This window comes from Mobula hypostoma, chromosome 25 (assembly GCF_963921235.1).
Source record: "Mobula hypostoma chromosome 25, sMobHyp1.1, whole genome shotgun sequence".
Taxonomy (NCBI): domain Eukaryota; kingdom Metazoa; phylum Chordata; class Chondrichthyes; order Myliobatiformes; family Myliobatidae; genus Mobula; species Mobula hypostoma.
In genome coordinates this window covers 45,848,876-45,870,354 of record NC_086121.1, presented here as the reverse complement: position 1 = coordinate 45,870,354, position 21,479 = coordinate 45,848,876, and the positions used below count along the sequence as shown (strand labels likewise).

The 21,479-nt window shown below is 38.7% G+C and overlaps 1 protein-coding gene across 1 annotated transcript in view; it reads left to right on the top strand.

Moving 5' to 3' along the window:
* Positions 1–20,199, top strand: part of LOC134338011 (ephrin type-B receptor 2) — a 532,321-nt gene extending 512,122 nt beyond the window's left edge. Inside the window, exons 14-16 of the mRNA XM_063033507.1 lie at positions 10,077–10,270; positions 11,392–11,547; positions 19,081–20,199. Coding sequence (XP_062889577.1) covers positions 10,077–10,270; positions 11,392–11,547; positions 19,081–19,189 — 459 coding nt within the window. The 3' untranslated portion in view covers positions 19,190–20,199. The remainder of the gene's footprint in view (positions 1–10,076; positions 10,271–11,391; positions 11,548–19,080) is intronic.
* Positions 20,200–21,479: the final 1,280 nt, after the last annotated feature.

Genomic DNA, 21,479 nt, shown 5'->3' with positions numbered 1-21,479 from the left:
TGGGTCATTTTCAGGACACCAGAGGGATCAGTGCTGAGGTGTCAATTATTTCACATCAATGTTAATAATTGTTAAAGAGAATGAGTGTGTTGAAGCCCTATTTAACGAAAATCTGCAAGGGAATTTGTATGAGTGAATGGATAAAAATGTCAGAGTATGATGATCGGAACGCACGGTTATCCTGCCGGCTCAGTGAAGCAGATTTTACTTTATGAGATGGAATCAGCCCTTCCGGTCCTACAAGTCGCAACCCTGAACAACTTCTGATTTAACCCTTACCTAATTACAGTACAATTAATCGTATGTCTTTGAACTGTGGGAGGAAACCGGAGCTCTAAGAGAAAACCCACATATTCCACGGAAAGAACGTACAAGCTCCTTACAGATTCAACACTGAATTCTGATGCCCTGAGCTACACCAGATCTATGTTATTGTGGCACCCAGATCTGACAGAGATACAGTAAGCGAGAGGGGGTGTCGTCTCTTCAATAGGAGAAATGTATACTTAGCCATATGTAGAGATGACTTTCCATGGGGATTGACCAGTGAGGCCATATGGTAGAACTTAGAAACAGAAAGATGAAGGCAATCTAGTTGGCTGTATTATAGAACCTCCCCCAATAGTCAGCAGGAGCAGGTGGTTAGAAAGATTGGTCACTGTTGTAAGAATCAGAATCAGGTTTATTATCACCGGCATGTGACGTGAAGGTGGACTCTCATGTGGATAGGGTGGTGAAGAAAGCTTTTGGTATGCTTGCCTTTATTAATCAGAGCATTGAGCATAGGAGTTGGGATGTAATGTTCAAATTGTATAAGGCATTGGTAAGGCCAAATTTGGAGTATTGTGTACAGTTCTAGACACCGAATGATAGAAAAGATATCAATAAAATGGAGAGAGTCCAGAGGAGGTTTACTAAAATGTTGCCTGGGTTTTGTCTCCTAAGTTACAGAGAAAGGTTGAACAAGTTAGGTCTTTACTCTTTGGAGCGTAGAAGGTTGAGAGGGGACTTGATAGAGGTGTTTAAAATTATGAGGGGGATTGATAAGAGTTGACGTGGATAGGCTTTTTCCATTGAGAGTGGGGAAGATTCAAACAAGAGAACATGAGTTGAGAGTTAAAGGGCAAAAGTTTAGGGGTAACATGAGGGGGAACTTCTTTACTCAGAGAGTGTTGGCTGTGTGGAACGAGCTTCCAGCAGAAGTGGTTGAGGCAGGTTCGATATTGTCGTTTAAAGTTAAATTGGATAGATATATGGACAGGAAGGGAATGGAGGGTTATGGACCAAGTGCAGATCGGTGGGACTAGGTGAGAGTAGGAGTTCGGCACGGACTAGAAGGGCCAAGGTGGCCTGTTTCCATGCTGTAATTGTTATATGGTTATATGGTTATAAGAATGGGCAAAGAAACAGCAATTAGATTATAGTGTAGGGAAGTGTATGATCATGCACTTTGTTCGAAGGAATAAAGGTACAGAATATCTTTTTTCTTTTTCCAATATTTTTATTAATTAATTTACATATAAGAATACAGAGTACAGGAAAAAATATGTATATATCAATAAATTATACTAAATCGCATATAAAGACTCCTTACCCTATATTCATACAAGTTAATTAATTGGTAACATTGAAATGTAGTCATTTTATGATATAAAAAAAATCTAACCCACTACCAACACCGAAGCTGATTAGTAAAGAAAAAAAGGAAAAAAAATTATTAGTCATCATCTGTACTTTAACAGCAAATCAAAGGTTTTGAAACTAATTCAGAAAAGCTCCGCACAACGTTTGAAAGTCCTGACTAGATTCAGAGATTGAACGTCGAATCTTCTCTAAATTTAAACATGACATCACATCACTTAACCATTGGGCGTGAATAGGAGGGGCCACAACCTTCCATTTAAGCGAAAACATCCTTCTGGCCATAAGAGACAAAAAGCCAAGTCAGATTTTGCAAGTCAGATGACTCCAAAATAATATCCTTTCCTCCAACAACACCAAGTAAAGCAGTCAAAGGATTAGGCTTACAGTTTAAAAAGTATCGAGAAAGTTTGAAATACTTCTTTCCAAAATTTTCCAAGAATCAGACATGTCCAAAACATATGAATGAGTGAAGCTTCTCCATTATTACATTTATCACAATACGGAGATAGATCCAAATAAAAACGAGACAACTTATCCTTGGTCATGTGGGTCCTACGGACCACTTTAAATTGTAGGAGAGAGTGGTGAGCACATAACGATGAAGTGTTAACCAATTTAAAAATTTGATTCCAAGTTTCCTCAAAAATTGAAGTCTGTAAATCTTGTTCTCAAAGATTTTTAATTTTATCTACCGGAACACTTCTCATTCCCAGCAGCATATTGCAAATATTAGATATAGATCCATTATAAAAAGGTTTCAAATTAAAGATTACATCTAGTAGATTCTTATCAGGTCTTTTAGGAAATGTACTTATTTGAGACTGTAAAAAATCTCTTATTTGTAGGTATCGAAAAAAATGAGTTTTGGGTAAACTATATTTAGTTGACAGTTGTTCAAACAAAAAAGACTTACCTCTACAAACAAGTCCTAAAAGCATTTAATACCTAATCTATCCCATTCTTTAAATGCCACATCAATCATAGAGGTTTTAAAAAATTAGAAAAAATGGGACTCGAAAGAGAAAATCCCAATAAGCCGAAGTATTTTCGGAATTGTGTCCAAATTCTCACAGTGTGTTTAACTACCAGATCATCAGTTAACTTACTCAGAGACAAAGGGAGTAAGGATCCAAGAAGAGAAATAATAGAGAATAATATTAACAGAGTTAGCTTCTAAAAAAAAAACCACATCAGGCAATCCTCATGATTTATGTAATATAACCAGAATTTAAGATTTCTTCGATTAACTGCACAATAATAAAATCTAAAGTTTGGTAATCCTCCATTCTTTTTATCTTTCTGAAGATGAATTTTGTTTAATCTAGAACGCTTATTCTTCCAGATATAAGAAGATATAATAGAGTCAACGGAATCAAAAAAGGATTTAGGAATAAAAACCGGCAATGCCTGAAAAAGATATATAAATTTAGGTAATATATTTATTTTGATAGAGTTGATTCGACCAATCAGCGATAACAAAAAGGCGACCAATTTGATAGTATCCTTTTTATGTGATTCAATAGGGTAAGAAAATTTTCTTTAAATAGACACTTATAGTTTTTAGTGATTGTTACATCTAAGTAGGTAATTTTTTTTTTACATTTCTAAAGGAAGGTTAGAATTTGTTGGTATCAAATTGTTCAAAGGAAAAAGTTCACTTTTATATAGGTTTAATTTATAACCTGAGAACTAGCTAAAATAGGAGAGTAAAGAAAGCACATGAGGTAATGAAATCTCAAAACTAGAAATAAATAGCAGCAGATCATCAGCGTACAGCGAGACTTTATGAATAGTGTCTCTCCTTAAAATACCGGTGATATCATTAGATTGTCGAAAGGCAATGGCTAAGGGTTCTAAGGCCAGATCAAAAAGCAAAGGGCTCAACGGACAGCCTTGCCTAGTGCCACGTTGAAGCTTAAATGGTTTGGAATTATGAGAATTAGTGATAACCCTAGCAGAAGGAGCTAAATAAAGTAATTTAATCCGTTAAATGAAAATGGGTCCAAAATTGAATTTTTCTGAAGTTTTAAACAAATAATTCCATTCAACCCTGTCGAAAGCTTTCTCAGCATCTAAGGATACCATACATTCCGATATCATATTAGAAGAAGAATAAGTAACATTTAATAACCGATGAATATTAAAGTGAGAATATTGATTTTTGATAAATCCAGTTTGGTTATCAGAAAAGACAGATGGTAAAATATTTTCAATCCTATGGGCCAAAACTTTAGGTAGGATCTTAGTATCAACATTAAGTAAAGAAATTGGTCTATAAGAAGAGCATTCAGTTGGATCCTTATTCTTTTTAAGGATAAGAGAAATGGAAGCCTCATAAAAAGATTGAGGGGGTCTGCCCGACTTGAATGAATCTGAAAAAACTGAACATAAATGAGGTATAAGCAGTGAGGAAAAGATCTTGTAAAACTCTCCAGAATCCATCTGGACCCGGAGCTTTCCTCAAATGTAATGAGTGCACAGCCTCAACAATTTCCTCAAAAGAAATAGGTTGTTCCAACAACTTTCTGTTGTTGACAGAAATTGTAGGAATGTTTAGTTGATCTATAAAAATGTTCATTACAGTATTATCCTTAGAAGATTCAGAACTATAAAGTTTAGAGTAAAATTCTCTAAAAGTATCATTTATTTCTATATAATCATTTGTCCTATCACCATTAGCTTTGCATACTTCTTTAATCTGTTGTTTAGCTATAAAGGTTTTAATTTGATCAGCCAATAATTTACCTGTTTTATCTCCATGAATATAAAATTGACTTTTATCTTTTAGAAGTTGGGTTTCAATTGGATAAGTTAAAAGGAGATCATATTTAGTTTTAGTTTCAACACGTCTTTTATATAAGGCAGGTCCTGGATCCAAGGGATACTCTTGGTCTAACTGTTTCAGCTGATTAGCTAACTCACTTCTCTCTTTATTAGCTTTTCTCTTAATACTTGCAGTATAAGAAATAGTTTGTCCTCTTATATACACCTTAAAGGCATCCCATCTGAGAAAACTAGAAGTCTCCTCTAATGTATTCTCTTCAAAAAAAAAAGTAATTTGTCTCTCCATAAACTTAAATATCTTTATCAGATAACAAATTTAGATTAAATCTATTTGTTTGAAGAAGACCGGGGAAATTTAAAGATAGAAACACAGGAGCGTGATCTGAAACAGCAATCTCTTTATATTCACAGGATCGAACTAATGGAATCATTTGGCTATCAATAAAAAAAATCCATCCTGGAATATGTATGATGGACATGAGAGAAAAACAAATATTCCTTGTGTACTGGATGAAAAAAAAATGCCAAGCATCAATAATACCACATTTCATTAAAAAAGCTTTAATAAACACAGCTGATTTATTTGGTATCATTGGTTTAGAAGATGAACGATCTAAAACTGGATCTAAGCAACAATTAAAGTCTCCACCCATCAACAATGAGTACAGACTTAGATCTGGCAAAAATGAAAAAAAACGCTCAAAGAAACCTGGGTCATCTACATTTGGAGCATATACTTTGGCAAATACCATTAATTTCTTATTTAGTTTCCCTGATACTATAACAAAATGCCCATTAGTATCAGAAATTACCTTATGTTGAACAAAGGGAAATATATTATCTACAAGGATCTAAACTCCTCTAGCTTTGGCCTGAAACAAGGAATGGAAATGAGATTCCCTCCATCGATTAAAAAGGCGTGAATTGTCACAATTTCGTATATGGGTTTCTTGAAGAAAACAATTGGTACCTTAAGTTTTTTAATATAGGCAAAAATCTTATTTCTTTTCACAGGGTGGTTTCGCCCTTTCACGTTAAAACTAAGTAAATTAATACTTTGATCCATTTTAAAACTATTTATAAGCAAGTTTAAAGTATCAATCAGAAAAATATAAATTAAACCCAAATAATAAATCTTGAGCTAAGCAACAGAATTGACTAGATTCCCAAATCAGCTTCAAGAAAAAAGAACTTCCCATCCCCCTCCCTCCTCCCAAAAGAGAAACTTGGTCAAAGAACAACCGCTATCTACTTCCCCTAAACACATTCCCTTAGAAAGCCTGTTGGAACCGCTCCAAAGAATTCAAGGTTATTTACTGTTTCAACCAAGACTAAATAATATACAGTGGAAAACAAGCTTAGACAGGTTTATCAAACAGAAATAGCAATTATTCATACTGAAAAATATTAAACAGTCATTTTTTTAATATGTAGTATTTCTGAATTGCAAGATTTTTAATCTATTTAATATATGTACACAGTCATTTTTTAAGTCCAAAAATTCTTGCACCTGCTCCTTCGTATAAAACCATTTAAATGATCCATTTTCCAGCATAATTGTCAATCAAGTCTGAGAACGAAGAGGGGGTTTAAAATTTTGGCTATATAGCTCCGCCATAACTTTTTTAAACTTAACACGTTCTGCCATAACGTCTGATGAAAAATCTTCAACAATACGAATCTTTTGATCTTGATAGTCAATCATATCTTTTCCATGGGCAGCACGAATCAGACGGTCCTTTATTTGAAATTCGTGGAAACATATAATGACTGATCTTGATTTTGATTTTGAAGTTGATTCGTAGATAGGCGACCTGTGTGTAGAACAATCAAAGGCAGAGACTTCATTATATCAGGGAATAAGTCCATCAAAAGGTTTGCAAAGAATTCTTTAGGATTATCTCCTTCCGTTTGTTGTTTAAGTCCCAAGATTTGTAAGTTGTTCCTCCTACTTCTGTTTTCCAAATCAATAATCTTCAGTCTCATTATTTCGTTGGACTTGGATTGTTTTTCATACAGCTTTTCAATATCATCCATTTTCTCGTCCAGTAAAGTAATAACATCTTCATGTTTCTTTATCTTCTTATCATGCTCGGTTAGAATTCCTTGAATGTCTTCCGGTTTCGTACCTATTTGTTTACTTTCAGCGCAGATTTATTTTCTGAACTGTTGAAACTCCTCAGTAAGCTTTTGAATTGTGCCCATAATAGGTTCCAAAGCTGCTTTGGTAGTCATAGTAAAATAATATCCCGTCTAACAGTACAGTCGTATTTCAAAAGGTTGGAGAGAAAACGAGCAGCAGGAAAGACCTGTTACTCCATCAGCGGCCAGCAGGCAAATCCCCATATTTTCTAAATGCGGAGAAAATTCAGAGGTGCTAAGAGACTTGGGAATCCTCTTGCAGGATTCCCTAACTGTTAACTTGCAGGCTAAGTCATTGGTGAGGAAGGCAAATGCAATGTCAGCATTCATTTTAAGAGGACTAGAGTATAAAAGCAAGAATGTAATGGGGTTGGCCAGACCTGACAAGAAGAAATGGTATGCTGGAATTGAAGAGACCCAGATGAAGTGTACAAGAATGGTCTTGGGAAATAAAGTGTTAATGTATGAGGAGTGTCTGATAGCTCTTGACCTGCACTTGCTGGAGTTTTGTAGAATGAGGATGATCTCATTGAAATCTATCAAATATTGTGGAGCCTGGAAAGGGTGGATGCGGAGAGGACGTTTCCTATGGTGGGAGAGCCTGAGACCAGAGTGTACAGCCTAAGAATAGAAGGATGTCATAGAGTCATAGAAAAGTACAGCACAGAAACAGGCCCTTTGATCCATCTAGTCTGTACTGAACCATTTAAAACTGTCTAGTCCCATCAACCTGCACCTGGACCGTAGCCCACCATACCCCTCCCATCTATGTACCTATCCAAACTTCTCTTTAATGTTGAAATTGAGCTTGCAGGTATCCCTTGTGCTGACAACTTGTTCCACATTCTCACTACCCTCTGAGTAAAGGTTTACCTTCAGTTTCCCCTAAAACATTTCACTTTTCATCCTTAACCTATGACTTCTTGTTGTAGTCCCACCCAACTTCAGTGGAAAAAGCTTATTTGCATTTACCCTATCTATGTCCCTCATAATTTTGTATACCTCTGTCAAATCTCCTTTAGGTAAGGATGAATTTCTTTAGCCAAAGTGTACTATATCTGTGGAATTTATTGGCACAGGTGGCTGTGGAGGCCAAGTGAAGCCTAGATTGCTACGATGTTGATTAGTAAGGGGGTCAAGGCTTACTGAGATAAGGCAGGAGAATAGGGTTGAAGGGCATAATAAATCAGCCATGATGGAATGGCAGCAGTCTCGATGGGCCAAATAGCCTAATTCTGCTCCTATGTCATGTGGTCTTATGGTTTAAGAAAGAAAGGAAAAAGAAACCAGGGATCTTCAGGCTAGTCGGCTGGACATCAGTAGTGGGGATGTCATTGGAGGAATATTGAAGGACAGGATGTACCTGAATTTAGAAAGACAAAATTTGATCAGGAGGAGTCTGCATGGTATTATACTTGAAATAATTCTTTAGAGCTTTTTGAAGAGGTAGATGAAGGCAATGGGTGTTTTATTTATCTAGAGATACAGCACGGAATAGGCCTTCTAGCCCTTCAAAACACGTCACCCCAGCAACTCCCGGCAACCCAGATTTGTCTATTTGTCTTCTAGCAAGGTAGAATGAACATCAGTGATTAGTGACATGCCAAAGGGGTAGGTGTTGGGACCCTTGTTGTTTGTTATTTATGTAGGTGATTTGGGTATGAAAGGGCAGCATTCAATCAGTAACTCTGTGGTGAACAACCTTGGTCGCTCTGTGGGATGAAAGGTGTAAAACTGGAAAGGTGCTGAAAAGACTTACAAGGATGTTGCTATGTCTAGAGGGCTTGAACTATAGGGAGAGGTTGACCACTCCAGGTCTTTATTCCTCAGAGTTGAGGAGAATGAGGGACAAACTAATAGAAATGCTTAAATTTATGGACCTCAGGGTCAGTAGGACCAAAACCAGGGTCAAAGATTTCACATGAGACAGAAAGATACTTTTTCATGCAGAGTATGATGAATACAGTGAACGAGCTGCCGAAGCAAGTGGTTGTGACGGGTACAATTGTATAATTAAGATAGGTACATGGAGGGCCAGAGCTTAGAGGAATATGGCCCCAGTGCAGGAAATTGGGACCAACTGGGTGGGCACTGGTGTCAGCATGAACCTTTTGGGCTGAAGGGCCCATATCCCTGTTGTATTGCTACATTACTATGACTCTGTTACCCACACTGTATAGTACAAAGTTGAAAATTGTTTAAAAAAGAGAAACTTAGATATGCTGCTGTGTAGACTCACAGGAAGTCCACTTGTCATCAGGAAGGCAAAGGCCACACTGGCACTGTTATAAATGGGATGTAGTATAAAAGTTGCTACACCTACAACTACACAGGGCATAAGTAAGTCCGTAGCTGTTTATCTCCTTAAGTAAGGAGAGACATACTTGAATGCTGTAAGAGACATCCCTGGGGATTTACCTATCCCAACGTTTTTTTAAAAATTCTAGCATATCCTCTTCCTTATCAACAACATATCCAAGCATTACAGCCTGTTTTACGCTGTCCTCACAATCATCAAAATCCCTCTCACTGAAACAAAGTATTCATTAGGGACTTCACCTCCCTTCTCCAACTCCAGGCACATGGTTCCTTGACTATCCCTGATCAGGTTAACCTCAGTCTGACCATACTCCTTTTCTTCAGATATGTACAGAATACCTTGGGGTTTTCCTTAATCCTACTTGCCAAGACATTTTCATGTCCCCTTCTAACTCTCCTAAATAAATCCTTCAGCTCCTTCCAGGCTACCCTGTTACTCTCTAGAGCCCTGTCTGATCCTTGCTTCCTAAACCCCTTTCTTCTTTCTTCCTCTTGTCTAGATGTTCCACATCACTAGTCAACCATGGTTCCTTCACCCTACCATCCTTGCCCTCCGTCAAAGGGACAAACTTATCCGAAATGCCTAGCAAATGCTCCTTAAGTGACCTCCATATTTCTGTTGTGCATTTCCCTGAGTACATCTGTTCCCAATTGATGCTCCCCAGATCCTGTCTAATTGCACTATACTTCCCACTCCCCCATGATAGTGGCTTTTATTGACAGGGTGATGGTGAGAAGATACTTCCCTTTGTGGAGAACCCAGAACATGGAGTTGCTGATTCAGGATGGAGATAAGAAGAATTTCTTCCTCCGGTTGCAAATGTTGGGATATTTTTTTCACCCAGGGATCTGTGGGAGCAGGATTATGGAATATACTTTTGAACTATAGATGAGCTAAATTCTGAGGAGCCTGGATGGAAAAGTGAAATGGTGGCCGGGATCAGATCGGCATAATCTTCTGGGACAATAGAACAGACCAAAGGGATTGGCTGCTCCCCGTTCCAGTTCAAATGGCCAAATCCCTGTGTTCTCAGACTCTCATGCTCATTATAGCTGAGCTATAATAATGTCTATGGTGAATATTACTTTAGTGCTTTCCAAACCATCACAACATTGTAATGTTCAGTTAGTCTGAATTCCAAGAGTCATCTCCTCAATCACTGTATTTTTATGCTTTATATTAAAAGGTGATCAATGCTATTGAACAAGATTATCGACTCCCTCCGCCCATGGACTGTCCAACAGCACTTCATCAATTAATGCTTGACTGCTGGCAAAAGGATCGGAACAACAGGCCAAAGTTTGGGCAGATTGTGAATACCTTGGATAAAATGATCAGGAATCCAAACAGCTTAAAGGCTTTGACACCATTGTCTTCAGGGTTGGAACATGTTTCCTTATTTTCCCTAACTGTCTGTAGTTTGGTTTCTATCCTTCCCTATCATTCTGGGCTGCAGGGATCACATGTGCATGAATTTTCTTGGAGATTTGCATGTATGTCTGGTCGGTTTAACATTCAGATAGATTGTTAATAGCATCATACAAACACCCTTTGGTCTGCTGACCTATGCCAATCAAGATATCCATCTGAGCCAGTTCCATTTGCCTGTGCTTAGTCCATATCTTGCTAAACCCTTTGAAAATATAAATGAAAATGTCAGAAACAAACAGGAAAAGCTTCCAAATGTACAAATAGGGAACACAATCCTCAGTGATACTCCTCAGCCCTTCATATCTACCCTGACAATACTCATACCATGCACCCTTAATATATAATATATACATTTTTTGGATCTTTTGAGTATCTTAGTGACCGAGCCTCCACAGTTTATTTCAGTACAGAACTGCACGGGTTCACTCTGCCCAAGATGAAAATATTTTTTAATCATCTTGGTCTTGATTGGTTGAATCTCTCCCTAAGAGATTGTGATTCCTGGATCTGGACAGGCTGGCCAAAGTGAACATCATCCTTGCATCCACCTTGTCAAGCCCTTTAAGGATGTTGTCATTTTCAATGAGGTTATATTTGGTGTTTCTCAGCTGCATAGGCCCAGTCTGTATAATCTCTCAAGACAGTCCCACAATCTGAATTCACCATCAGGTGAATATTTGTTGCATTCCCTTTATTGCAGGTTCTGTACATCCTTCCTTAGTAGAGATATCAAGCGTGGTCTCACCAGCGTACTGCATAATTGCAATAAGAAAGCCCGTCTCATCCTCAAATCCGCTTGGGGTAAAGGCCACCAGACAACTGGTCATTCAATCTGCTTGCTGAAATTTGTTATTTTTCAGTGACTAATGTACAAGGACAGCCAGATCTCTCATAACACCAACATCTGTCCGTCTCTCACCATTTAAAAAGTCTTCATATTTTTGTATTTTTTCTACCCCGTGAATTTAACCTGAGTATCTGTTTGAAGGAGTAATTCTGAACATGTCTCATTCTGATTTCCTATGCTATGTTTGTGGGCAGTCGGTCAATTTTCTGAATTCTTTTTACAGGGTAACATTACCATTGCTGGACCGTACGGTTCCTGATTTTTCCAGCTTCTCCACAGTAGGTGACTGGTTGGAAGCCATTAAGATGGGACAATATAAAGATAACTTTTTGAATGAAGGCTTCACAACATTCGAATTTGTCTCTCAAATGACTGCGGAGTAAGTTTGCAATTTTGTCTTACTTGATTTGTAGAGACTTGCCTGGAGTTGTTGCACAGAAGCAAACATTCCAGACTGTAACACCATCTGGGTAAAAAGAAACTTACTCAAACCCTCTTGTATCCTCTTACTCCTCACCTTAAATATATGCCCTCTGGCCTTGGACATCTGTGCCATGGGGAAAGTACTCCGTTTAAGCTTATCAGAGACACAGAACCTGAGCTCTGGATTCAAACAATTTGTTGCAGGGACTTAATGGGTTGAGCAGCATCCATGGGGGGAGCAAATCGTTGAAGTTTTGGGTTGAAATGGGATAGAATGGAGAGGGAAGGTAACTAGTGTGAAGGGGGGAGTAGTGATGTTTCATGGGCCAGGAGTGGGTGAAGAATGACTGGCAGATGAAGCCAGGTGGTGGAGGGTTGAGTTGGGGGACAAAGACAGATGGATGATGTGGAAGCCAGCAAATAAAGAAAAAGCATCGCAAATAGAGCCAGGTAGGGGGTTGGTGGTGAAGGTGGAGACATCTGCCAGAGGGCTAAGGGGATGGGGGGGGGTGGTAACATAATTCCTATTGGTGCTGGAATCTGATAAGTGAACCATTAGGGAAGAGGTGAAATTTGTGGGTAGCAGGTGGCTAGAACCAAGAAGGGAACAAAAATGAGTGCTGGAAGGAGACAAAAATGGGAGGACCAGAGATTGGTTGTAAGGAATGGGACCACGGCTGAGGGAAAACACAGAGGGTAATGGTTACCTGAAAGTGTAAAAGTTAATGTTCATATCATTGAATTGTAGGCTACCCAGGTGGAATATGAAGTGTTGTTCCTTTTGTTTGCATTGGACTGTCTATCAGAATTTGCTATACCTCAACCAGCTATCTCCTCAGCTTCATCTGCTCCTAAGGAAACAAATCTAGCCTATTCTATGCCTCCTCTGAACAGAAGTATCCTTTTCCAGGCAACAGCCTGGTCAATTTCTTGTGCATCTTCTGCAGCTCAATCACATCCCTCCTGCTCTTCATTTTCTGTTCTCATCCACATCGATTTAGCTGTCCAGCCATCAGCTCAGCCACTCCCTGATCTCCTCCATAAAGGAACACAGTGAACTCCTCTACAGTAATAAGTGTCATGGTCCGGTCCGTGAAGTCCACATTCCGGTTCACAGTCTGGTCCATCGATCCTTATCCCAGGTTTTCCAGTTTTAGCTGTCCAGCCATCATCCCAGCCACTCCCTGATCTCCTCCATAAAGGAACAGTGTGAACTCCTCTGCAGTATTAAGTAGTTTTGGTTGAAAATTATTGAAGGATCTATTTGTAAGTACAGTAAATTCTGGTTAATTAAGACACATTAGGAGCAGGACATTTTGGCCCAATTAAGCAGTTGCCCAATTAGCCAAAATTTCATGAAAATACAGTGGATTCTGGTTAATTGTGCACATTGGGACCAGTACATTTTTTTCCCAATTGAGCAGCTGCACCAATTAGCTGATGTTTCATGGAATTAGTTAAAAACATACAGAACAGACAAACTACTGTTTAACTTAGATAAACCAACAATTGAAAAAAAAATCTATACAGATACCTGGTCAAATGACAGACTACCTTCAATGCATTCAACAATTGCGAACTCCAAACCCTCACTTTCAATGAACATTCAAGATGATAGTCAATTCTTTCAAATTCTTCTTAGTTCCTATCTTGTTGAAGTAGTGAAATCATTTCTTTTTCACTCCCGGCCATTTCTGGCATCTCCAGGCTTGAATGCTTTGAAACCACAGTGAGCAAAACAGCTCTGAATTGTCTTACTCTTTACTTCTCATCAGCTACCAGAGACAAAAATCACTGCTTGTTGAACACAAACACATGTAACTGATGCTATTTAAAAGCTGTTCGCTCTAAGCATGTTGGAGTGTTTAACGGACACACAACTGATGCTAGTTAGAAAATGTTCGGCAGCAGTCTCCAATCCCAATTAAGTGATATAGTGTCCCAAATAAACAAAGACAATCCCAGCTATTTTCCTGATTAGTTTTTATTCTTTAAGAGTTGTCCCAAGTAATCTGCTGCCCCAATTAACTGCTGGCCCAATTAAGCGGAATCCATAGTAATTTGATAATGATGATGTATGTACTATAGGGTTGTGTGTGATAATGTAATGTTTCTGATAATAACCTTTGGAGATTTAGTCCACTACTTTAAACCCTGGAAGTGTCACTACACTTCTTCAGCTTGACATCAGCTATTCACAGAGATGACTAACAGATGTATGGGGCAAGCTCAAGTCAGCATTGACATATTAAGCAGAAAGGCTTGTCTCTGTGCTGTACGAGTCTATGATATCACGGCCACCCTCACAAGAAATCACTGATTGTTATGTGAGGGGAATGAAGCCCAACAGACTGGCAATGTGTTTATCTTCGTGACCTTGTAAACTCTGAATGGAAAGGTATCATGTGATTTAGGGGGTTGTTTTCATGTGACTCTAGTTTTGACAGCTACTTGCCCCAGAAGTCGCTAATAGATATACAAAAAGACATCTTCTTAAAAGTTTTCTTTGTAACATCTGTTTCTTTGGGAAACATATCTTCACTTTTCATGTTTCTTATCTAAAAGCAGTGCAGCTTGAAACCATGCAGCTACATCATCTGAGCATCTTCCCCACTCACAACAATGAGTGCCTGCTAGTGAGCGTGGTGCCAATGTCAATACAGCACGGAGACAGGCCCTTCATCCTAATTTGTACAGGGTGCATCTTGAGCCTGTTTCACCCATGTCTCTCTAAACCTTTCCTCTCCATCTACCCATCTAAGTCTTTCTTAGATATTGTGCTTGTAACATCTGTGTGGCAGCGGTTTTATCGTGAGTGACAAGTCACTGCACTCTTTGAGAAAATCAAATTACTATGTGCTAGTTGGCTATCAAAAGATTCGAGGTATCGGAAGGAAGCAGTGAATAGAAACCAGACACCTCTGGAGTTAAGTTTTGTTTATAAGAGAAAAAATAATATATACAAAATATTTACATGAGCAAGAACAATTCAAAATTACAAAATTCTGTTTAGGTTCCAAATCTTAGATATCAACAAAAGCCAAATTCCTGTTCAGTTAAAATCAGTGATATTCATGAGAATAACCTTTGATACTCCAATTTCTTTAATCGGGTTTAGTGTTATTCCCTATTTAAAAATTTACAGACTAAACTTCCCTTTTTACTTATCCCTAGTTAGTTAGAAAACCAAATTTAATTCCTATTCTCTAGTATTATAGTTAACTTCAGTTTCAGTTCCAGGCGGAATATCTACAAGTTTAAATTCAAAAATTGTATATATACAGTTTATCGTTATCTCCTTTCATGACAATTCTCCAACATCACAACTCATAAACAAAGTAAATCTCATTCAGTAACTTATCAAAGTCTTTTGCAAAAATAATCAGTTCTTGTAGAAGATCAAGTTCGGTTTCTTTGTATGAAAATAAACTTATACATCCAACCATATTAAATCCTCTGCATCATTACACATTTTGTTTGTGTGCTGGTTTGTCAAATCTTGGGTAGTTCGCCATCTTCTTTCTTGGTTCATTGGAATTAAATAGTTTATCATCCACAGCAAGTCAATCCACAAACTTGTACAAAAAACTTGATCAAATCCCAAAATATGATTTCACAGAACTAATACCCGACTACACAGTATCTTGGACACTCGTCTCTGCTGATATTGTCTCATTATAGCTGCTTCATGTTATAGCGGTAACTTCAATAAGTCTTTTATCGTGATTGTCTCTCCTCCAGGGGTTTCACCCTAAAGTTTTCAAGTTAGTAGGGTAAAGATACTCACTATTCATTCCACTCTTAACAGTTCATGTCTTCAGTTTCTAATCATTGCTGTGTTTCTTTCTTGATCCTCACCTGTGTCAGCCATTCTCACATAGCTATTCTCACATAGCTTTTTTTTCAAATTCTCTTTTCTTAAGTCAGTAAACCTTGCTTTCATCCCTCCACCTTTAAGGTTAATTAACCTGGATTACATAATTGTACGCCGCCTCCAAAAATTCTTCTGGCAACACATTCCATGTACCATCATCCCCTGTATGATGAACTTGCCCCCTCCGGACCCCTTTAAGTCTTTTCCTTCTCACCTCAAATCTATCCCTCTATCAAGGTGAAAGGCCTTGACAAAGTAGAGGTGGAGAGGATGGTGGGAGAGTCTAAGACCAGAGGACACAGGCTCAGAAGAGAGGGGCGTCCTTTTGGAATGGAGATGACGAGGAATTTCTTCAGCTGGAGAGTGGTGGATCTGTGGAATTCTCTGCCACAGGCAGGTGTGGAGGCCAAGTTTTAATATTTATTTAAGGCAGAGGTTGGTTGATCTTGACTGGTCAGAGCATTGGAGTGACCAAGAGTATTCTTCAAGTCGGTGGACTGGGCCTTGTCCAAGGACTCATCTGTGGATCTGAATGAGTACATATACACCATGGTTGTCACAGACTTTATTAAAACAGTTGTAGACAAGCGTGTCCACAAAATCATTCAGAGCCTTCGCCAACCAGAAGCCCTGGATGAACCATGAGATTTGCAAACTGCTGAGGGCATTCAAGTCTAGTGAGTAAGAGGGTTACAAGAGGTCTAGGTACGATCTCTGGAAAGCCATCTAAAACGCAAAGTGGCAATTCCAGACTAAACTTCAATCAGTGAAGGATGCTTGACAGCTGTGGCAGGGGTTGAATCCTATCACCTCTTTTAAAGTTAAATCAAGCAACATAGTCAAAAACAGGGCTTTGCTTCCAGATGAGCTTAAAGTTGTTTATGCTCGTTTTGACCATCAAAACATGGAAGATCCATCTTAAACCCCCACAACCCTCGATGCTGCTGTGATTTCAGTCTCTGAGGCCGACGTGCCAGCAGTCTTCAGGAGGCTGAACGCACTAAAAGCATATGGCCCAGACGGTGAACCTGGCCAAGTACTACAGATCTGTGCTGATCAACTGGCTGGAGTGTTCACTGAGATCTTTAATCCCTCACTTCGGCGGTCTGAGGTGCCCACCTGCTTCAAGCAGGCTTCAGTTATACTGGAAGAACAATGTAACCTCCCTCAGTGATGATCATTCAGTAGAAATTTCATCCACAGTGATAGAGTGTTTTGAGAAGTTAGTGCTGAAACATATCAACTTCAGCCTGAGAAGTGACTTGCACAACATAGATGCATACATTAGGATGCTCTTTATCAAGTACAGCTCAACATTCAATAACATCATCCCCTCAAAACTATCAGTAAACTTCACATCCTTGGCCTCAACACCTCCTTGTGCAATTGGAACCTTGATTTCCTCACTTGCAGACTCTAGTCAGTTTGGATTAGCAAAAACATCTCACCAATCTCCATCAGCACAGGTGCACCACAAGGCTGTGTGCTCAGTCCCCTGCTCTACTCAGTTTACACTTATGACCATATGGCGAAGCACAGCTCTGGTGCCATATTCAGGTTTGCTGATGACACCACTGTCACAGGCTGAATCAAAACTGGTGACAAATTAGCATGTAGGAGAGAGATTGAAAATCTGGCTCAGTGGTGCTCAGTCAGCAAGACATCAGTAGGAGGAAATTAGAGGTCCATGAGCTAGTCTTCATTACGGAATCAGAGGTGGAGAGGGTTAGCAACTTTAAATTCCTCAGTGTTATAATTTCAGAGGACCTGTCCCAACACCGAAGTGCACTTACAAAGAAAGCTTGGCAGTGTCTGTATTTAGGAGCTTGCAAAGATTCTGCATGTCATCTAAAACTCTGACAAACCGCTATAGATGGAGAGTTCATTGACTGGCTGCATTACAGCCTGGCATGGAAACACCAATGCCCTTGAACAGATAATCCTACAAAACGTAGTGGATATGACCCAGTCCATCACAGTAAAATCCCTCTTCACCATTGAGCACATCTACACGAAATGTGGTTGCAGGAAAGCAGCATCCATCATTAGGGGAACCCCACCACCCAGGTCATGCTCTCTTCATGCTTTTGTTATTGGGCAGAAGGTACAGGAGCCTCAGGACTCACACCAACAGGTTCAGGAACAGCTATTGCCCATCAACCATCGAGATCTTGAACCAAAGGGTTCGTTCAACTTCACTTGCCCCATCATTGAAATGTTCCCACAATCTATGAACTCACTTTCAAGGACTCTTCATCTCATGATCTCGATATTTATTGCTTATGTACTTATTGTTTTTTTAATTGCACAGTTTGTTATCTTTGCACACTGGCTGACCGCCCAAGTTTGTGCAGTCTTCCATTGATTCTGTAGTGCTGATTATTCGATGATGGATTTATAGCTGAGGCTATGAAGACTGCCCCGGCTGCTGTGCTCTGTGCCTGCTAATATGATGAACTGATAAACGAGGTTTTATGATTCCGGGCTGCTCCTGGGTTCGAATCTGAGGACTCAATTTTGGTTCAGAATGTTATTGTTCAGTTCAATTGTTTGCACGATTTGTATTTTTTTCTTTTTCTGCTGCATCGAGTGTTGGTCTTTTTATCTTTTGTACTTTGATAACAAATTTACTTTGAACTTTGAATGTCTACTGCCTCACATTCATTAATTTTTGTCGTAAGCTCCTGAAAAAACTTTATTTCTGACTTACAGTCCCTGCCTTTCCAAGTAATCATAAATGCTATTGCAGAGAACTTTTTATCAATAATTTCCCTTTTAATGGCATAACACCCACTAACTTTTTTGTTTCTTGGCCTATTCCTGTTGCCTATTTTGAATATTGGAATAAGATCAGCCACCCTTCAGTCTCCCCGTACCTCATCTGTGGCTAAAGATGATGCAAGCTTCACTCTCAGAGCCCCGGCAATCTCCTTCCTTGCTTCCCATGACTCCCTGGGAATGATTTTGTTAGGCACTGGGATTTGTCCACTTCAGCATACATCGGTACCTCTAATATTTCCCTTTACTAATGCACACATGCTCCAAACTATCAGCAAACATCCTCCCTAACTGTCCATCTTCTCCATCCTTCTCCTTGGGTACACTGATGTGAAGTATTCATGAAAGACATGATACATATTTCCCGGCTTCACACAAATGCCTTTGTTTTTTGGTTTTTGAGGGGACTCAGCTACTCTTTTGATTCCAAAATTTTATGAAATGTTTTGGAATTCTGTTGATCAGAGCCATGTCACATTCCCTTTCTACCCAGCTAATTCTCCTATATATTTTATAAACCCCAAAGGACTCACTGTATAACTATTACCTCTACCTATGCAGGTCATTCTAAGCAGTAAAAAGAACCATGGCAATAGTGCCATGAATTCTTTGAAATAGTATGAATTGAATTTTATGATTGTCTCAAACCTGCCTTAAATTCTATAAATGATAGAGATTCAGTTATTTCCATTAAAAATATAATTTTTGTAATAATCCACTATTGTCAGAAAATACTTTGTATTAAGCAGTTTACAGTGAATAACAACAATTCAGTGAATGCAAGCGATGGAAAACAATATTTCTCATTCTTAACAATGTCTTCTTCTTTGTCACTAGGGATATGCTTCGAGTTGGTGTTAATCTGGCAGGACATCAGAAGAAAATTTTGAACAGTATTCAGATGATGCAAACACAAATGACTCAAATTCAGACAATGGAAGTCTGACAGCGGGTATGGTTTGTATAAAGACTTTGAATATCGCAGTTCGGAGTAATCTTAAGTCTGGAGGCCTTTTGAGACTGACCTATTGCAACCCAAACCTTCACAGTCTAAGGTGCTTCCAAGAACTTCATTGAAGGCTGGAAAAGCTCTGTGAAATGATATTAACATTTACATTTAATCCACAAAACCCCTTTAAAAGGGTTCAAGCAACTGTAATGTAAAACTAACAACATCTCCAAGGGACCATGCAATTAACCCAGAATCTGTAATTGCCACAAACTCTTTGATAATTCAGAAATGGCTAAGGTGCCAATGTGTTTATATTATTTTTCCTGAAGAAAACATAAAAGAGCAAAACAATGTGTACAATGAACTCAACGAAGTATGCAGCTCCGAATATATCACAGCAATTTGTGGGCAAGAATAAAACTTAAGGAATTAGAGGAACAACAAGTTTTGAGGCTGGATCCTTTAATGTAAATGCAAGAAAAAAAATGAAGAACAGACAAACCTGCAGTAGTTACATTGGCAGCCGTCGTACCTTTGGTCAGATGGGACCCCTGACGAGAAGCTCTTCCTTTGATTCTTTAAGTAGAACATTTAAAGTTGGCAGCTTTCCCTACATTCAACACATCAATGTTGTAGTATACTTTTGTCCAATGATTCTTATTATTAGTGCATCTATCCTTCAGAGGAGGCAGTACTTGCTAAATTTAGAAAAATGTACCATATTGATTTTGTTTCTGGTCTCACAAAGAGAATTTTTTGAGATTTTCCAAAATCTTTATAATGTACAACAAATATTTATTGATAGGGAAAATAAAAGCACAGATCTGCCACAGAAGTAACTCTACAGATAAAGGTCAACACTCGTATTTTTAACTTGATAGATGGTTGAAAACTCCACTGCAGTTTGTATAGTACCAGGTGGATTAGAACACAACCCCAAATGCAATTAAAATCAATGACTGTCAGTTTGTTACTAATCCGTTGACTGAAAAATTTTATTGATACCTCATCATAGCAAAGTTCCAAAATTGTTGCTTGGTAAATGCAAATCTTATTGTAAAATATGCCAACAATGTACAATATGTGTCATTTTATGAAAAAAAACCACTGCATAGCAAGGAAAGAGGAGTCTGTATTGTAAAGTTTGAGAGTACTTCAAATTTTTCTTTAACATGTACAAAGTTCTGACAGACTGGATACAGGAACGATTCTCTCATTAGGGAGAACTGGAAGAAGAAATCCCTGTCTCAGAATACAGGGATGATGTTTAGTACTGAGACATGGACATTTTTCTTCACTCAAAGTGTAGTGAACCTGTGGAATTCTTCACTACAGAGAGCAGTGGAAACCAAGGCACTAAGTATTTTTCTGAAGAAGGTAAGTAGATTACTGTACACAAAACACACTCAAGTGCAGAGAGAATGCAGAGGCGGGGTATTGAGACTGAGGATCAGCCATGATCATATTGAAAAACAGAATGGCTCAAAGGGCTGAATGGTCTCGTACAATTGTTCAAGTTTCTGTAGCTGCCTGACATGTTGGATGGATTCTGATTCATTGTGTGTTATGCCCAGAGCTGGACACAACCTGAGCCCATATGTGAAGGATTACAAAGAAACGGGAGAACGGACTGAAGTGATTGAAGAGTGCTAAGTGACTGAGGTGCACATTTAAGACATTTTTGGACCACAGTTTTAGATTGGAGCAAGATGCTTTTTTCTTTGTCAGAAACATGAATTGGAAAGAATTCTCTAAATTACTCATGTTAGCCTGTGCACTTAATATGTCTTATCAGATGCTACTAATTCACCAGATGGCTACATCATGCAGACTTCAATAACATCCAAAGACGACTTGTAACCTGTGTGTCTGCAAAGTTTATACAGTACAAAGATCTCTCCCAAACTACAGAGCTTTGTGCATGAAGTAATAAAACACAAAATGAAAGATATACAATATACATGGACATAAAAGTGGAGTGTTGAGTGGATTTTACTTGTTGGCAGAGGCTGTCAAAGAGTAGCATAAATTGGGACCTGGAGAACATGTGAGAGAGAGACTGAGAGACAGAGAAGCAGAGGTAGCAAATATCAGAATAAGTCATTTCTAAACCATTTCCTTTTGTGTCTTATTTCATAGACAAATAAACATTTAAAAGACACTTGAGTAGGTACATGGATCAGAAAGGCTCAAATGCTCTGCCACAGACTTGGCCTGCTCTGCAGTCTGTGGCTATGTTTAAGGCGGAAGTTGATAGTTTTCTGATTGGTCAGGGCATCAAAGG